This window comes from Cyanidioschyzon merolae, chromosome 20 (assembly GCF_000091205.1).
Source record: "Cyanidioschyzon merolae strain 10D DNA, chromosome 20, complete genome".
In the NCBI taxonomy this organism is placed as follows: Eukaryota; Rhodophyta; class Bangiophyceae; order Cyanidiales; family Cyanidiaceae; genus Cyanidioschyzon; species Cyanidioschyzon merolae.
Genome location: NC_010146.1, coordinates 1,155,276 through 1,172,292, shown reverse-complemented (window position 1 = coordinate 1,172,292; position 17,017 = coordinate 1,155,276). Strand labels below are relative to the sequence as shown.

At 56.2% G+C, this 17,017-nt stretch overlaps 5 protein-coding genes across 5 annotated transcripts, besides 1 other annotated feature; 3 read left to right on the top strand and 2 right to left on the bottom strand.

Moving 5' to 3' along the window:
• Positions 1–1,101: 1,101 nt before the first annotated feature.
• Positions 1,102–2,700, top strand: CYME_CMT465C (similar to dual-specificity phosphatase laforin; the record flags this gene model as incomplete). Its single annotated transcript, XM_005539375.1, has 1 exon — positions 1,102–2,700. The coding sequence occupies one exon, from the start codon at positions 1,102–1,104 to the stop codon at positions 2,698–2,700; it is 1,599 nt and encodes a 532-aa protein (XP_005539432.1).
• Positions 1,583–3,262: a sequence feature (possible transcribed region).
• A 386-nt stretch (positions 3,263–3,648) lies between these two features.
• CYME_CMT463C (hypothetical protein, conserved) lies at positions 3,649–5,865 on the top strand (the record flags this gene model as incomplete). Its single annotated transcript, XM_005539374.1, has 1 exon — positions 3,649–5,865. One exon carries the CDS (start codon positions 3,649–3,651, stop codon positions 5,863–5,865), a length of 2,217 nt encoding a protein of 738 aa, XP_005539431.1.
• A 1,625-nt stretch (positions 5,866–7,490) lies between these two features.
• On the bottom strand, positions 7,491–11,846 carry CYME_CMT462C (bacterial DNA polymerase I; the record flags this gene model as incomplete). Its single annotated transcript, XM_005539373.1, has 1 exon — positions 7,491–11,846. The coding sequence occupies one exon, from the start codon at positions 11,844–11,846 to the stop codon at positions 7,491–7,493; it is 4,356 nt and encodes a 1,451-aa protein (XP_005539430.1).
• Positions 11,847–12,374: 528 nt separating this feature from the next.
• On the bottom strand, positions 12,375–14,993 carry CYME_CMT461C (probable retinoblastoma-binding protein 2; the record flags this gene model as incomplete). The annotated part of the gene is made up of 1 exon (XM_005539372.1): positions 12,375–14,993. One exon carries the CDS (start codon positions 14,991–14,993, stop codon positions 12,375–12,377), a length of 2,619 nt encoding a protein of 872 aa, XP_005539429.1.
• Positions 14,994–15,585: 592 nt separating this feature from the next.
• On the top strand, positions 15,586–16,716 carry CYME_CMT460C (similar to RAB geranylgeranyl transferase alpha subunit; the record flags this gene model as incomplete). The annotated part of the gene is made up of 1 exon (XM_005539371.1): positions 15,586–16,716. The coding sequence occupies one exon, from the start codon at positions 15,586–15,588 to the stop codon at positions 16,714–16,716; it is 1,131 nt and encodes a 376-aa protein (XP_005539428.1).
• Between the last annotated feature and the right edge of the window lie 301 nt (positions 16,717–17,017).

Below are 17,017 nucleotides of genomic sequence, written 5' to 3'. Positions count from 1 at the left end.
CACCGCCGCTGCCGCAGCAGTCGCAGATTTTGTAGTCTTGACAAAAGGACACAATCCTTCGCTGTGCATTGTACCCCAGAGATGCATCCAACTCATGACAACAGGCAGATCGACGCATGTTGAGAACGAATACGTCGTCGACGCGCTCCAGTGGGTCATCTGCTTGTTCGATTTTTGATCTATATGGTGCATCCACTGAGCACCAATAGACTGGAGAACGCTTGGCGAGAAGGGATCCAGTGCTCGCTCGCATTACGGAGCAGCTCGCGCGTTGCCTGCCGTAGGCGCGATGCGTCGCGTACCCCCCTGAGCGGACACACGCTGGGGTATCTCGCGAAACGTTTCTGTTTGCGAATGACACTCGTTGGGTTGCTGAGTCGGGCCTAGATTCTACAAAGTGACATGAACCGGAGGTCACGATGCGTCTCGTTCATCCTTTATGGGTATCGTGGTTTTGTGGAGGCAGAGCCTTGACTTTAAGCATCGATAAAGCTCTGGAAATACTGCACTCCACGGTATATCGACTGCGAGTTCCGCCCGCTCCATATTGCCGAGTGCTTGGACACTTTACCACCACCTGCACGGGCAAAGCACCATAAACATGCAGAACGCGCTCAGACCCGGAGCCGATGCCCATATGGGTATCGCGGAGCCGCCCTGTCTCGCAGGGCAACAGCGCGAGCGCATCCCAGCAACACAATAATAGACGCCTGTGATAGAGCCAGCATACTGAACGTCATGGAAACTTCGATCCAGCCTCTGTTCCGCTGGCAATGGCTGCTCTAGCTATTCCAGCACGAGGAAGCGGGTGTCGAGGAACGGAAATCTGTTCCCAATGGATTGGTAGCATTTGTGCACCCGCGGGATACTGGTCCGATTTATCCATCCTCTACCATGAGACAGCGCGCGCAACGCATGGCCTCCACGGCGTTCAGGCTGCGTCGCATCTGCGACGCTGCATGATGATGCGCTCATTGCAGCCGCACGCCGCCCACTACATGCCTCCAAGCGCACCGGATCTTTCCAAGCGCATGCGGTACCATCGCTATCCGATATAGGTTTGTGCGCAACGCTTTTGATTTTTTGCACTTTTGATCTGATATGGCGCGTATACGAACATCGGATCGCCGGAACACAAACGACCAGGCAGGCTCGGAAAGCCGGCATCGGGTGCCGTCGATGGCAAGAGCGCCAGCTGCTGATTCGTCTGGTGCGCAGTCAACACCAGCCGCACGGCGTGCTTCCGAGGGAGTCTCTGTAGCTGAGCCTCCGTCAAAGCCAGCTGCTGATTCGTCTGGTGCGCAGTCAACACCAGCCGCACGGCGTGCTTCCGAGGGAGTCTCTGTAGCTGGGCCTCCATCAAAGCCAGCTGCCGATTCGTCTGGTGCGCAGTCAACACCAGCCGCACGGTTTGCATCCGAGGGTGTCTCTGTACCTGAGCCTCCGTCAAAGCCAGCTGCTGATTCGTCTGGTGCGCAGTCAACACCAGCCGCACGGGGTGCTTCCGAGGATATCTCTGTACCTGGGCCTCCTTCAGACATTGCGGACACGATCTCAAAGAATGATCGAAGCGTAACCCCGACGATTCCGACTTTATTCCGCGTCTACTGCCACACGGAGTTTGGCGATGCTGTCGTCGCCGCTGGTAGTCACGACAAATTGGGCAACTGGGAGCCCGCGAAAGCGCTCCGGCTCCGTCATCAATGCCAAGTGGATACACCGTTCCGTGACTGCTGGGAAGGCGAGGTAGACCTTGTACCCGAAACAAGCTTCGAGTTCAAATTCGTGCGTCTTATAGGCGGAGATCCGCAGCGTGCGCTCTGGGAAACCGGACCCAACCGAAGAGCCGTGATCCAGAGAAACTCGAAGGACGGCTGCCTGATTGAAGTGGAATGGGAGCGTACGCGTGTGCTGTTCTCAATATACTATCCTACCAAAGAGAAGCAGCATCTCTGTGTCACTGGCGATCTTCCGGAAATCGGTCGGTGGGTAGAACCGGGTCCAGTACCCATGGCCCTCTCAACTACTGAGGAGCGTTTGGAAACAGGAGGCAAGGGCCGACGTTGGTCCTTGACGGTTTCAGTGCCATCCACGGTGGGCAAATTCGCCTATCGCTATGTGCTAGTCGACGATAACCGCCAGCAAACGATCTGGGAACGAGAACCGAATCGCTATGCAACACTAGAACGAGCGGTGAACGGGCGCCTCGAATGTTTCGATGCAAATTTTGTCGCTTCGTTAGAATTTGATGAAATATGTCCGGACATTTACATAGGGCCCTACCCACAAACTCCAGAGCATGTCGAAATGATGCATGAGGCGGGGATTACGGCTGTTTTGAATTTACAGACCGATGAGGACTTTGCACACCGCAGTATTCCCTGGTCGACGCTGATGGAGACATATACAGCACTAGAGATGCAAGTCATCCGTTGTCCGATTCCGGATTTTAATGCGGAGGCGCTCATGCAGTTGCTTCCGGATGCCGTACGCGCTCTTGATGCGGCGCTCAAGGCGAAGCGCGTCGTCTACGTGCACTGTACCGCAGGAATGGGTCGAGCGCCCGCTGTAGTTGTCGCCTACCTCGTGTGGCGCCGCGGCATGACGCTGGAGGATGCCTTGTCGCACGTTAAAGCACGTCGTGCTGTGGCCGCGCCGAATGTCACCGTATTGGAAAAGGTTCTTCGTAATCCCTTGTGAAAACGGGTCCATAATGAGGTCACGCTCTATTACTCCGATTTTGGCTCGGAAGCACTGCATCGTCGCGCCTCCACGCTCACGAGAGCAGGCACGGCTCGAGATTCCGCGCTATCGCAAAGTAAAGCAGCAGGGGAAGCAAACGACGCCCCTAATGTCTCGTAACCCTCGTCCATGGATTGCACCTGTTCAGCGAGGGCTCTTCCCCCTGCGTCGATTCTGCTGCGAGCCACGACGCTTTCAAAAAGTGCTCCCGTTTTCTTTCTTGGTTAAAGCGGGAATTTCGTGTGTCATTCGAGACGCATCGCCAGCGCTTTGATCGTGGCTTCAGGAAACAGTTTCTCAACCGAAAGCTTCCCAAAGTTTGCTCGTGATGCGTGATAAAATAGGCAGCGCGCCGGCTCCCTCAACCCGTGTACGGGGTATGCTGTGCTCCTGAGGCTCCAACGTCTCTAAACTGTTCACTTGCAACTCCATCGACGGACTAACGCGACTACAGAACGTATGAACGAGGGAATGGCCCTCGATCCCGCTGCACTGGTGCCATGTGCTCACTGTTTCGCATCCGCAAGCAGCAGTTGTCGTCGCAGCGACATTCGTGCGGCACCACAGGCCAGCGATCGAAGCGGACAATCCCAAATATACCATGATTTCCATATTCCTTCATAAAAAATTGCTGATTGTTCAGTGCAGCGCCTCCGACGCGTGCGATGACGCAGGCCTGCCGCTCTGGCGATGATCCTCAAACGTCCGCCGTGGAGCTTCTCCCGCTGTGCTTGGCAACTGGTTCGTTTGCAGGACGCACAGCTTTTCATTTCCGCTCACGTACGGCGACAGCGACTTGCGTACACCACAGGCACCCGTTTGCTGTGCGTGTAAAGAAATCAACTGGTTGATTCTCCACAGCAGCAGTGCTCCTATGAGAGACAGGGCTCGTGCACAGCTTTTCTGATGGGCGCGCATAGCGAACACGCCCTCGGCATCACAGAGTACGTGACACACCATACTGGCTTCCACGCCACCATTAAAACGCTTTTTAGTGACTTTGTCGTACATGAAGTGGATTCTAGCGGTCAGGTGCTGTCTCTTCGCCAGGAGCTGGAGCACGCGCCCCAGGCTTCAGCGTTCCCAGACAGTGACGCTCGGGGGCGCACCGTCACCGCCGAGTTGCCGCTAGACGCTCTTCGTGAGTGTTTTGGCGCAGTATTTGATGCGGAAGAAACTGACCGCATATTAGAGTTTGTGCAAAACCACTGGAATCCAGCATCAGCACCAGCGACTGCCGGGGCGACGATCTTGACCCTCACGGTTTGCCCGGACAAGGACCGGCGCCGTGCCCGTCATACTGCGCTGCGCGTGCTTGCACCGCGATTTGCTTCTGTCACGAACAGTTCGAATCAAATCCAGGTCTATCCAACAGACGAAGATGGTCGTGCACTTCTTGGTTCGGACCCGGATTCTATTCAGGAGTCGGCTGCACGATTGCGCGCTGCCAAACGACGCCGCGCTTGCGATCGACGGGAGCGTTGCGCTCGTCACGGCGGCAGCTACTTGCGCTTCCTCCTCTGCAAACAGAACCTGGACACGAACGAAGTCGTCATGCGTCTAGCACGTTCGCTGGGCCTGAAGCCAAATGCATTCACCTACGCCGGCACCAAGGATCGGCGTGGCGTTACCACCCAAGAGATGCGCATATGGCAATGCACGCCAGCGCGCCTCGAGAAAGCAGTTGAAAGAGCCTTTGGCCAAGTCGACGCGGACTCGGGAGCCCCGCAAATTCGAGTCGGCGGTTTCCGCTGCACAAAGGAACCCCTGCGCTTAGGTCAACTCCAGGGGAATTATTTCCGACTGGTGTTGCGATCGCTTGCCCCGAACGCGCTGGAAGAGGTCGACTCGGCGATCGTATCGCTCCGGGAGCACGGCTTTATCAATTACTATGGTTTACAACGCTTTGGCTCCGGACGTGTGCCAACACATCATATAGGTTTGGCGTTGTTGCGAGGCAAATGGCGCGAAGCACTCGATCTGATCCTCACAGCAAGTCTCGTGGAGACACGCGATGAGCAGCAGTCGCTTCGCGTGGGTTACGTGCGGCCCATTTTGGAAGCGTATTTACGAGAGCGAGACGCGGCACGAGCGCTGACTCAACTTGCAGCGCTACCGCGTGCTGTACAGCGCGGATTGCATCTGGAGAAACGCTTGTTGCAAGCCGAATGCCAGTACGGAGCACGTGACTTGCCTGCCATCTTCCACAGTTTGCCGAGAAATTTACGCACCTTGTACCTGCACGCCGTTCAGAGCTACGTCTGGAATGAAATGGCTAGCGAACGCATTCGGGCGTTTGGCGCAAAAGAGCTGCATCCTGGTGACCTGGTCCTGGAGCCTGTCCCTGCAGGTGCACCCAGCGCCCATACCATCGCCGATGCTGATACCATTGTCGATGATGATCATGATCATGATGGTGATGTTGATGATGATGCGCCTTCCGCACCAGCCACAGATACCGTAACTGATCCAGAATCTGCGGCACCAAGCTTGACGCATGCGGACAATGCAGGCACTGCGTCGAAAGCGACTGTTGACGCGACGACCTCGGGGTTCGCTCCAGTCAGTGTCCATCCGGTCACCCAAGCGGACATTGATAGCCAACGCTACACCATTTTCGATTTGGTGGTTCCAGTGCCTGGTCTGCAGACCGAGGCAATATCGTGCCCGGCGGCAGCGCGAGCATATCGGCGCTTCGTGGAGACCTACGGAGTTTCCCTGATGGGCACCGACGCGCCCGCCTTGTGTAAGCAGTATACCATGCGTGGTACATATCGCCGCGTGCTGGTTCGCCCTGAACGCCTAACATACCGCTTTGTTCGACACGAATCGCCCAGGGAGCCATTGCTAGACACTGATCTTAGCGGGCTGCCTGCTCGTGATGCTCAGTCTATCATGAATGTCAATGACGCACCTGTTGAGTCCAGGTTCCTATCATGTGTTCTTTGTTTCCAGTTGCCAGCGTCGAGCTATGCTACGATGCTCTTGCGAGAGTTGACAAAGAATCAGACCGACCGAACAACACAGACACGATTCATGGAAGAACAGGCGGCAGATCACGCTGACACCGCAGCAGCGACAACAACAAGCGTCGAAGCAGGAGCTCCGAGTCTGCACTCGTAAAGCGACCACCGGGTACCCGTGCACTGCATTCGGTAGACGTCGCTCGAATCAGGTTTCATGCCAGTGATCGTAGGCTCGGAAATCCCTGTTCATATGCTGTCGTGAACAGACGCATCTAGGTATGATCAAACACGCATCTCAGAATAGAATGGATCGTGTCCTGTCATTCGGGCATGCACGCTAACGTTCAAGTGTCTCCCCAGTGTCGTGAATGGCAGACTCGGCGACCTTTTTCTGTGACTGCCTCCTTGTCGTCTCTCTTTTCCCTCTAGCTCCCTTGTCATCCGTAGAAGCACGTTGATAGCAGCGTTCAAGCCCCGACTCAATCGCTTCCGGTTCGTCTAAACGCATTTCATGAACAGTCGGTGGTTGTCATTTACATTTCGCTTCCCGTTTTGATCTTTAGCCTATACAGCAGCAATGCGCGCTGCTCAGCGGTGACACTCGACCGCAGTCAGATGTTGCTATGCGTCCAAAACGACCCCGGCTCCGTATGCTGCCCTGTACCAACTGAACGCGCGCTTCCTCTCTCGGAGCACGCTCTTGACGGCACCAGAGCAGTCCTCGATGTAGCGCTCCGTTTCCGAGAGCCGCGTCGTACCGTACGATCACGAGCATCTTTTGGGCGATGCTCTCGGTGACTAGGCTGTCTGCTGAACATGCACACGTGAGTTATTGCGTTCGATAGAGGATTTGTGGAACGCGATGTTGTTCTTGTTGAAACAGGTACCGCAAGGAATACCCAGGCTAGAGAACAAGTCGAGCGACTTGGTAACGTCTGCACTCGCTTCGTGCAAAGCAGTGACCTCGGCACCACTACCATGGATCGTTGCGAAAATTCAAGTCCGAATCCAACATCCGTTTGCATTCTATCCAAAAGAGACCGGTGCCTCTGGGAGCATCTGCTGTGAAAGCCACCACGCGGCTGAGGAATGCCGTTTCCGCGGCGTCCACACATAGCATACGAGTTGTATTTCGATCGGAACGGATTCCTTCACGCGACAAGCTGGGTGGTCTTTCGACCTGAGCCGCTCAAACAGTTGCCAAGTGATGAAATCGACGAACGCTGTCGTCAGTAAAGAGGCGCGCATTGCTCCGCCCGTGTCTTGTCTTGAAACGGAAACAGAAACATCAAATCCTTGACGCGTGATTCATTGCGGCATGGTACATGCAAGCAAAGGAGAAGACCGGTTGCCTCTACGTATGAATTGGGTGCTCGTACCGATCAGTTTATGAACCGTCATTCGAGGGCAACGCGAAACATCTTGATTCCAGTGACGTATCGAATGCCAGCGGCGCAGCGTCGAAGGAGTCACTGAGCACAACCCGAGGAAGCATCCGAAACCTGCACATCCATCCGTAATCCATTGCTGTTGCACTTCGAATCTTGTGATTATCTATGTAGAAAAACTCTTACACGAAATCGAAAAGCAGCTCCCGAGCGATTCGCTCCATGTTCCATATTCATTTCACACTGACCGCTGGCGTGCAAGCGTGCACATCCAAAAACATCTTGAAAAAGCCGGAAACCCCTCAGATACTAGCAGCGCCCGTGAACCAGCTCCGTGCACCCTAATCATGCACCTGTTGGCGACTTTGCTGTGAAGCTCGTGCGGCCTAGCGTACTAGGGGGCGTGCGCAGCTGCCCATGACACCCCGTATCCAATGCGCACCTTCACGGGAACATCGTTCGGCAGGATGAGCGCACGCTCCATCTGCACTTGAATAAGAGGCATCACGGAGGCGAGTTCCGACTCAGGTGCCTCGAAAACGAGTTCATCGTGGATCTGGATCACGATTCGGGTTCGTAGGTGCTGCGAACGCAGCGCTTGCCAGATTCGCACCATCGCGACTTTGATCATATCCGCCTGGCTTCCTTGAATGGGCATATTCACGGCAGCGCGCTCGGCTGCAGTACGCTCGGCGTAGTTGCGGGAATGCAACGCTGGCAGATAGCGTCGACGCCCAAGCAGCGTCGATGCATATCCCGTGGCCCGTGCCTTGTCCAGGAGCTCCCGCTTCAACCGTGCCACACCCGGAAAAGCATCGTGGTATTCCCTGATGAGCTTTCGTGCCTCTGCCACAGATATTCGTAGATTCTGGGCCAGCCCGTAAGCAGTGACGCCGTAGGGAATCCCGTAATTGATCGCCTTGGCGGCGGTGCGCTGCGCTGCACTCACTTTTGCGTCAAACGGCAGACCGAACAGATGTCGCGCGGTCGTCGCGTGCACATCGACTTGATCACGAAAAGCCTGTAGAAGCACCGCATCCCCACTCAATGCTCCAATAATGCGCAACTCGATTTGCTCGTAATCCGCGGAGATGAGTACATTGCCGGCTGGCTCAGTACCGCCTGCACGATGCACCGTGTCGATCGGTGTCGCCCGAAAAAGGCTCCGCAGTGCGCGACCTCGGGTGCTGCGGATCGGAATCGACTGCAGATTGGGTGCGGAACTCGAAAGACGTCCCGTAATCGCACCGGTCTGATGAAACGTAGCATGAATGCGTTGCGTCTTCGGGTCAATGTGGCCGACCAGACCGCGAACGTACGTCGACAGCAACTTTGCAATCTGGCGATATTCCTGGGTCAGCGCCGCAATGCTTGCCGCCCGGGACGCCTTCGAAGCATCGATTGCAGATGCCTCAGCACCATGTTCTCGGGGTGACGCACCAACAAGCGCCGCAGTACCCCGCTCTCCTTCTTGGCCGTAGCGTCGCACCAAGGCAGCGAGCACCCGATCCGCCGTGCTTGCTTTGCCTCCGGGCGTTCTCAGCGGCGCGTCAACACCGAGTTGTTCGAAGAGCACTCGCGCAAGCTGATCCGCAGAACGAATGTTGAAGGTTGTTCCTGCAAGTGCATAGATCTGCGTCTCAATATCCCGCAATTCGCGCTCCATTTTTTCCTCTAGTTCGCGCAACTCCTGCTGCGCTACATAGACACCAGTGCGCTCCATGTCCGCCAAAACTAGAGTCAATGGGAATTCAACCTGGAAAGCAAGCGCTCGCATGCCCACGGCATCCAAGCGCGTGACCTGGCGGTGGAAAATGTGGCGCGCCAAGTCAGCCTGGAATGCGGCTGCCAGAGCTAACGCCTCTGTTCTTGTCTCAGACGTCGATGCACTAGTCAGCGGTGCTTCGACGTAGCGATTCCAGAGCGCAACGCCCAAGTCACCAAGGTATCGTTTCGCGAGCAGCTCCGGGCGTTCGAACGCCTCCTCCGGATACAACAGAGCATGCGCGACCGCTGGATCGATCCAGACGCCGTCGGCGCGGACATCGTCGCGGGCTAGTAGGAACCGAAGAACGTGCTTCAGATCGAAACCGACATGACGCTGATGGGCCTGATCGAGACGCTCCCGCAGTTGCCGCAACCAGGTATCTAGCCAGGGCGCGGTCGCTGGCAGCACTGCCCCAGCTGCATTGCCCTGGTCGGTGGCGATGCCCATGAGAATTAGCGGGTGCTCTGCTACTGCTGCTGTTGCTGCTGTCGTATGCGTATTAGTAGTAGTAGTAGTTGTTGTTGTTGTTGTCGCGTCAGCGCTGTTCGGTGACAGGCGAACAGTGTTGACGGCATCTGCAGGCGCTGCTGCCGCTTCCTTCGTACGATGACGCGGGCGACGCCGCGTTTCAGGCATCACATGCGCCATGAACAGACCGATGGGCTCGTGGGTCCCGCTCCCGTCCAAGAAATGTAAGAGGGCGTCTGCTTCCATGATCTGGTACCGCAGGGGCGCCCCCAGGTACATGGATAGCTCATCCGCTGACCAGTTTGCTGGCACCGACGCCGAATTCGGCCTCAGTTCAGCAGACTGGGCGCTCGTGCTCCGCGTTGACTCTTGTGCGCTACCAGGCACAGCAGTAGCAGAATCGTCGGTGACTGACGTGAACGGTACATCCCTAGCGGGCCCTGCTGCAGGCTGCAGCCTATCGTCCACGTGATCATGAAGGTTGTTGTGCTGTGAATCAGGCGGTATCTCTTGTTCGGATGCAAGCGGCTGGTTAATGACCTCATCGTTCGCAAGCGGACTGTCCAGACGCTCGCGCGGTGCTGCCATAAAGCCAGTCTCTAGCGAATCACGAGCAGAGGCGCTCGTTCGTTTTTCGTGGTCGCTCTGCCCCAGGGATCTCGCCAGATACTGAATTCGTCGGGAAAGCGCCTCCATGTCGAGCTCACGGAGCAGCGTGAGCAGCGCATTGAGCTGCCACGGACCTCGTCGACAACTCGCGATCCACATTGCGTCATAAGCAGGGGCATCAGTCACCAGCTCATTTCCTGCGTCCGCTGAAGGGCTCCGCTCTGACTGAAGCTTTTCGAGCGGCACATTCTGGTGGATTTTGGCGAGCACCTTGTTCCTGAGCAACTCATCCGCTTTGGAGATGATTTTTTCTTGGATGCGCGGCGGTTCGATAGCGTCCAGGTTACAGATAAGGTCCTCGATACTCGAAAATTGTCGAATAAGGCGTGCCGCAGTTTTTATCCCAATTCCAGGCACACCGGGGATATTGTCAACTGCATCTCCGGCGAGCGCCAGCACATCAGGATACTGCTGTGGTCGAATCGATGTCCCGCACTCGGCGGCAAGGTCTGCTTCGGTGACTTCGTCAAAACCACCAGACCCACTACTGCGTGTCGGACGTAGAAGGCGCACCCATCCCGCTTTGATGAGCTGTTTGAAATCCTTATCATTCGAAACAATAACGACTCGATAGCCGTTGTGATTGGCCAGTGCGGCCAGCGTTCCAATCACGTCGTCCGCCTCGAAGCTTTCGAGCTCAAAGCTTTGCAACCCCAGTTGGTGGATAGCTCGTTTCACGTAAGGCAACGCATCCCGAACACCATCCGGCATGCGTTCCCGATTGGCCTTGTATTTGGGAAACAGTAACTGCCGAAAACTCCCCGGCCCTGGCTCTGTCGTATGGCTGTCGAAGACGACGGCCAGCGCTTCCGGATTGTACTTTTGCAGCAGCAGCAAAATCGTCTGAATGAAACCGTAAATCGCAGAGGTATTGATGCCACTACTGCTGTATAGCGGATTCTTCTGGAATGCGTAATAGGAACGATACACGATGCTCAGTGCATCCACCAGAAAGAGCGTCGGAAGCCACTGATCCTGCGCATCCGATGCCATGACTCCCGCTTCGTGTGCAGGTGAAGCGTTCTTGTTGGCATGCTCGATTCCAGTTGTTTGCGTCCATGGACCAGTCCTCGAGTTTGCTGGAACGGACCACTGAGCTGAAGCCGACGCCGCTTCAGGACCTTGTGCGAGGCAGCGGACCGCTGGTGGGCTCGGTCGAGTCTTCACGTCGGCGAGAGAGCAGAAACCCGACTGGCTCCCACCGCACGACGTAGATCGCCACCTGGCACCTGACTGGCGAACTCGCCCACGCTGCTTGCTTGTCGTCGATAAAAGGAGTCTCACGACCGAAAGCTCCGGTCCACGTACGCACCGCCGTGCGCGTGATGCAGTGCGAAGCACAGCAAGCGAGAGCAGTAAGCGGCCGGCCCACGGAGTGCCCCAAGTCAAAGGCACCTTCCGAGAGCGTTCACAGCAACCATGAGAACTTCTCACGCTAGCCATAAAGCAACAACAAAGTCGAAAGGAGAATGACGAGACCAAACAAAGTTCGCGAACGCGTTCGCTACCGCAACTGATGCGCGGGCGTGTCGGGAGCAGTAGCCAGAGGCGAAAACTGCTCCGATTTTGTCGTCCAAAAGAGCAGAAAGCCGCGGACTTCAATCTAGCTTCCACGAGCTTTCGCTGCTTTGCATATATCTTAGCAGCGAGCGCTTCTGAACCCATCCATTCGCACAGGTTCGTGTAACGAGTATCGTTGCAGCCGGTAGAGACCGAGAACCAGACTCTTCTGCCTGATCGAGTGCGCGTCAGGCGCGCGTTCTGCCAGGCGGAAACCGGTACGCGCTCGGGTGGACCGTTTGTCAGCGGCGGCCGCGGAAGTGAGTACCAGCAAACTGCAAACATTGATAAAAAGCGAGATTTCAGTACACACTGGCCTTAAAAGCAGTTTCCGCAGGTCCCTAACTTGCACCTCATCTTCCACTAGTCCAGAGAGCGAGCGCAGTTGTCCGAAGCGTGGAGAGCGCTTCGAGTCCCAGTTTAGAGACGCGGCACGTGCTGTATGTTCAAAATGGCTTCCTATCGAGCGCGACCGGCCGAGTCGCGTTAGAGTGCCCAGAGGATCAGGCTCAGTTTTGTTCAGAACCAGGGAAACATCGGCACGCGAGCCGAGAGCGCCTCAACATTTCCCGTGAATAACAAGGCACGTGGGCGCGATCTCTCCCGTGGAGAGACGGAGGTTGCGAATGCGCACGTATCGCATCATCCTCTTGCCCGTCATTGACCATTCTTTAACTTTCATCAAGCACTGTAAGCATAGTTCGAATACAGCAAGCGAATCACTTGCCGCATTCGCTGGGTTTCCCTCTAGCACCAGAGCACTGGTGTCGTCATAGGCTGGATGACCGCTAGGCTCGTGCGCTTCTCCGGAGCTCATTCGGACGGAACGCGAAAAAGTAGAATTGACGGTGCCTGGCCGTCAGCAGCCGGTATGAACTTCACCAGACATGGTTGCTCCACCTGGCTCGTTTTGGCCAAAAGTTCCGTATGCATCTTCGTGCGACTGCATTTGGTTGCGTTCGAGGTGCACCACTCGGATTGCACGCCACTGGGCGTAGCCTCCAGTGCCCGGTTTCCGTCGTTTCCACTGCAGGCCTGATTGATCTCTGGTCGAATCGAAGATTCCACCCCGTTTTCCCCCGAATACTTTCCAAGCATTCGCTTGCACGCGACAGAGGGCGCACCATCCACTCCGTTGGCGAGAGACACGGCTTTGGGTGGACTGCCTCCAGCGGCCTGTTTCGCGATCCGCTCACGTGTGTCGAGGTCGGCTCGTGACGCACTATGGACGCGCTTTCGGTTCGCTCCTGTTTCCCCGTTGGTTTTGCGATGCTCTGCCAGCAACACAGCTTGAGAAGGATCAGACAGCAAACGCTTCAGTTCAGCGTCTGAATATAAATACAGCAGAGTTTTGGCAGCGGCAGGACACGCACAAGTGGCAAATGCGTGTCGCACGCATGTGCGACGTTCCGGCATGCATGCACAACGGACAGCACTTAGGAAGAAGGGTTGGCGGCAAGAAGGACACGTGTCCCGATCGCTTCCACCCTGGTGCGACACGTATGTCGGGGCGCGCGGATCCGCGAGACGCTCCGGTACGCCGCCAAAGCAACCCGCGGCCTCGCGGAGCGCGAGCTCCTCCTGAATAAGATAGCGCAGCTCTTGACAGAGTCGTTCAAGCTCCGCTGGGGCCATTGTGCTCCAGACGTCGCGACGTTCCAGTGCCGAGAAGATGATTTCCTCCTGCGCAAACGGTGCTTCACGCCGCATTTCGCGATAACGTACCATGGCTTGGCGTCCGTACGGGAGCCAGTCGGTAAGCGCGAAGTTCACCGCCTCGGCGATGTTCACGCCCAAGGAGAAGCCCCCATGATACGCTTGGGGAAAGGTCAGGACGAATTCGCCAGGTCTTTGAACAGTTCGGCACATTGGGGCCCCTTTTTCGCGAAGCACCGCCGGATTCACCATGGTGATCATGTTGTAGAGCAGATCTGGCATAGCGGCGAAGAGTTCGGGAACTGTGTCACGCATGGCGTTCTCGAACTGGCGACAGCCGTCACCACCGGGACATCCGTACCAGACCTTTCCCTCTCCACTGTGCATGTAATTGATCGAATACATGTCCGAGTCCTCTGCGTGATAGCAGAAAGTTGCGAACACCATACCCGCATAAAGCCATGGGTCTGTAATACCCGAGTAACGTGCCGAGAGCACCCGCAGAAGAGAGCTCCCGAGTAGCGGTAGCATGTTCAGATTCCACGGGTGCATCGCGTACTGCTCCCAGAGCGCAAGCTGGTCCGCATTCATTTTCTCGGTTGTCACTGAACCGAGCCGCGGAAACCCACTACCGACGATATTCACGTCCAACTCACTCCCGTAGAGCACTTCGCATCGCTCTTCAGCGGTGTCCACAAGGCGCCAGTACTCACCTTCGATCTCTTCGGCCGTCGGTCCCTGAGTTTTGCAATCATTCATCGACGCCGAGCTACCGATACGGAACCAAGCTGCTTTGAAGTCTCGTGCGAAGCGAACGTATTCTTTGTAAGAAAAAACCGTCCCTTCGGTGTATCCAAATCGATGGTCATCGTCACACTGAGGACAAACGAACATTGTCGGGTTGATTTCCATCCGACTTGGCGCTGTCGCGGACGTACCATAATCAGACATCGCCTGAGCGTAGCAGTTCGGATGCCACGAATCCCCACACTGCATGCAGCGCCACAACTTCGATTCCGTAGAGCATGGTTCCGCGTTGCACGGAAATCCAGCTTCTGTGCACACGGTGGTTGCCCCAGCTGGAGCATACGAATTTCCCATACTTTTCTGTCCATTTCCGGTAGATAATGTATCGTTTTCGCGTATGTGCTCGACAAGGCACTGGGCACACTCGGTGTCGCAAGCGAACTTCGTGAATTCGAGCTCCAGCGGGTCCCGTTGCATAGCACGCATACCCCGACGTTTTCGCTCGTGGTGCTCCAGAGGCAACAGCCACCGGTGATAGAGGGCCTTGGTGTTGGCGCTGATCGACGTTGTCCAAATCATACGGAGTTCAACAGTGGCAATACGTCGCCATAACCCGGAACGATTCACCTGTTCATAGCCTCCGTGTCCAATGACAGCGCGATACAGCAACATGAGGTCGACAATCCGGCCCTTTATTCGGGGCACTTGGGCTCGACATGTCGCCCAGTCGCCTTGTGCGCGATGGAACTGCCGCAGAAAAGTCATAAAACGCTCATAGAGACCTCGGCGACGAAACAGTTGGTGAATATTTTGCTGCTTCGTTCGGAAGCGAACCACAGGGGAGCCCGTCTTTGGTGGGTTCCAGCTCCCCGGTGGAACGACCTTGCATATCCCGTAGCGAGACGCCTGTCGCTGGATCCGACGCACATAGTTGAACGGATCAGACCACTCTTCCTCCGTAGGATAAAAAACCGGCGCTGGCGGAATGGAATCAAGCCCTGACCCCGCCTCGTTGGTGCCTGAGCCCATTCCCGACCTGGTCGCTGCGCTAACCGCAACTGGTCTCTCCAAGCTGTGTTCTGCCGCGAGAGCGCAGCGCTGACTGGGGTTCCCTCGGCGGCCGGTCTACCGGTTAGCTTGGTGCTGTTGCCGTAAAGCCGCCAGGTGGTGCGAAAAATTATCTTCTTTCTGTGTAAGAGTGCACAGCTACCCAAGAAGCAGCCACACCACTATCAGAAAAGGGCCCTATCCCGAGTCTCCCGTAGTCGTGAAAGCACAACCTGCTCAGCGGGTGCCAGCCACGCGAGCGTGTTCGGTGCGCGCAGCCGTCCGCTGCCAGTTCGTACCTGTCCGCTATCTGCGAAACTGAGCGCTACCTGCTCTACGGAGTGGACTTGAAGTCCCAGGAACGGGCAGGTGCTTTGGCCAGCAACTCTGGTCGAGGATTCTAGGTCTATAGCACAAACGCGTTTACGTTTCATGAGCGTTTAATTGATCTTTTTCGTGGGCGTCTGCACAGTTGACCGACCTCTTCGTACAGAGTCGCCGAGCGCCAGTGCTGGTGTGCAGCAGCGGCTCGAGGCTTATAAACAGCGCTTGCCAGGCTACACGGTGCGGGTCAATGCACGGAGTCCGTCGAACCTGGAACCAAACGATTGAGCAGGCACAACGTTATGAACAATGGAGTGCTGAGGCTCGGCAAGTTTTGCAACAGCGTTACGCTCTATCGCGAGAGTGCTTTCTCAAGCGCTCGGAACCCGTGCTTTTACGTAACCCGGAGGAGTACTCGCTGTGGAACCGGCGGAAAGCTTGCTTGGTAGAGAGATACCGTCTGGAACTTGCTACAGCGTCGGAAAATGCTGGTTTATCGCCTCCGCCGGCGCTCCGGGAGCAAGTTGAGGCCGAGTTTCGCGTCACCGAGGCAGCACTGCGGCAGAACCCCAAGTCATACGCGACGTGGGCGCACCGGCTGTGGCTTTTACGCGCAGTACTGCCACTGTCACCCGACAGTACATCCACTGCGGTACCTGGACTTGGAAACTGTCAGTGGCGACCACCGTGGATAGTACCGCTGGACCTGGCTCAGGTCTACCTCGCCAGAGAAGAGGCGCTTTGCAAACAGTTGCTCGCTCTGGATGATCGCAACTTTCTCGGGTGGCGCCACTTGGTCGAAGTGCTGACGCTGACAAAGGGCATCGGCCTCGATTTGTCGTCGTCATCGTCGTCGTGCGGGGAAGGCGGTGCACCTGTAGCGGGCGCAGCAGCGGGGAAGCGCCTGCTGCACATCACGCGCACAGTCCTGGATCAAAACAGCTGTAATTACACGGCTTATCATTATCGCAGCATAGCGGTTAAGGAAGCACCGCAAGACTTTGACTGGCTGGAAGAGCTCGATGCCCTTCATCAGGTCATGTATACGGAACCGAACGATCAGTCTGTTTGGTTTTACTATCACTGGTGCATGGAGCAGCTGCAGCAGCACCGACAACTCGACCAGGCATCCCACACGCAAAATCAAGCTCACGATCATCGTCATTATCTGGAGAAGGAACTCGATCTCCTGGACGCTTTGCTAGAACTTGAACCTACAGCGAGGTGGGCGTTAGAGGCCAAAGCTCGGCACCTCATGAACCTCGGACAGCACAAGGAAGCGGCGCGTATCCTCGGGGAAGAGCTCCCAATGGTCGATCCGCTCCGAAAAGGCATGTACGAGGAGCTGGCCGATGCATGCATGCGCAATTCCTTGGCATAAGAGGCGAATACGCTGCTGATTCTCCTATTCAAGTGAGGCCTGGACAAGGAACACCCTGGATGTGTGTGTGTGTGACGAGCGACGCCTCGGGGCAGAGCATGATATGACAGGTCCGGTGCGTTGCTGTGTGCCCGGGTGCCGGCGAATTTCTCAGTAAAAGCGGTGAATGCTACAGCGCTGATATAGAACGCTCACGCATGGAGATGCTATTCATCGACGAAGTATTCTCCAGGTGCGATGAAGAGGTTGCTGTTGTGCGCCAAAACAGCACAGCAGCGCTCGTGCACGCAGACTGACTGAA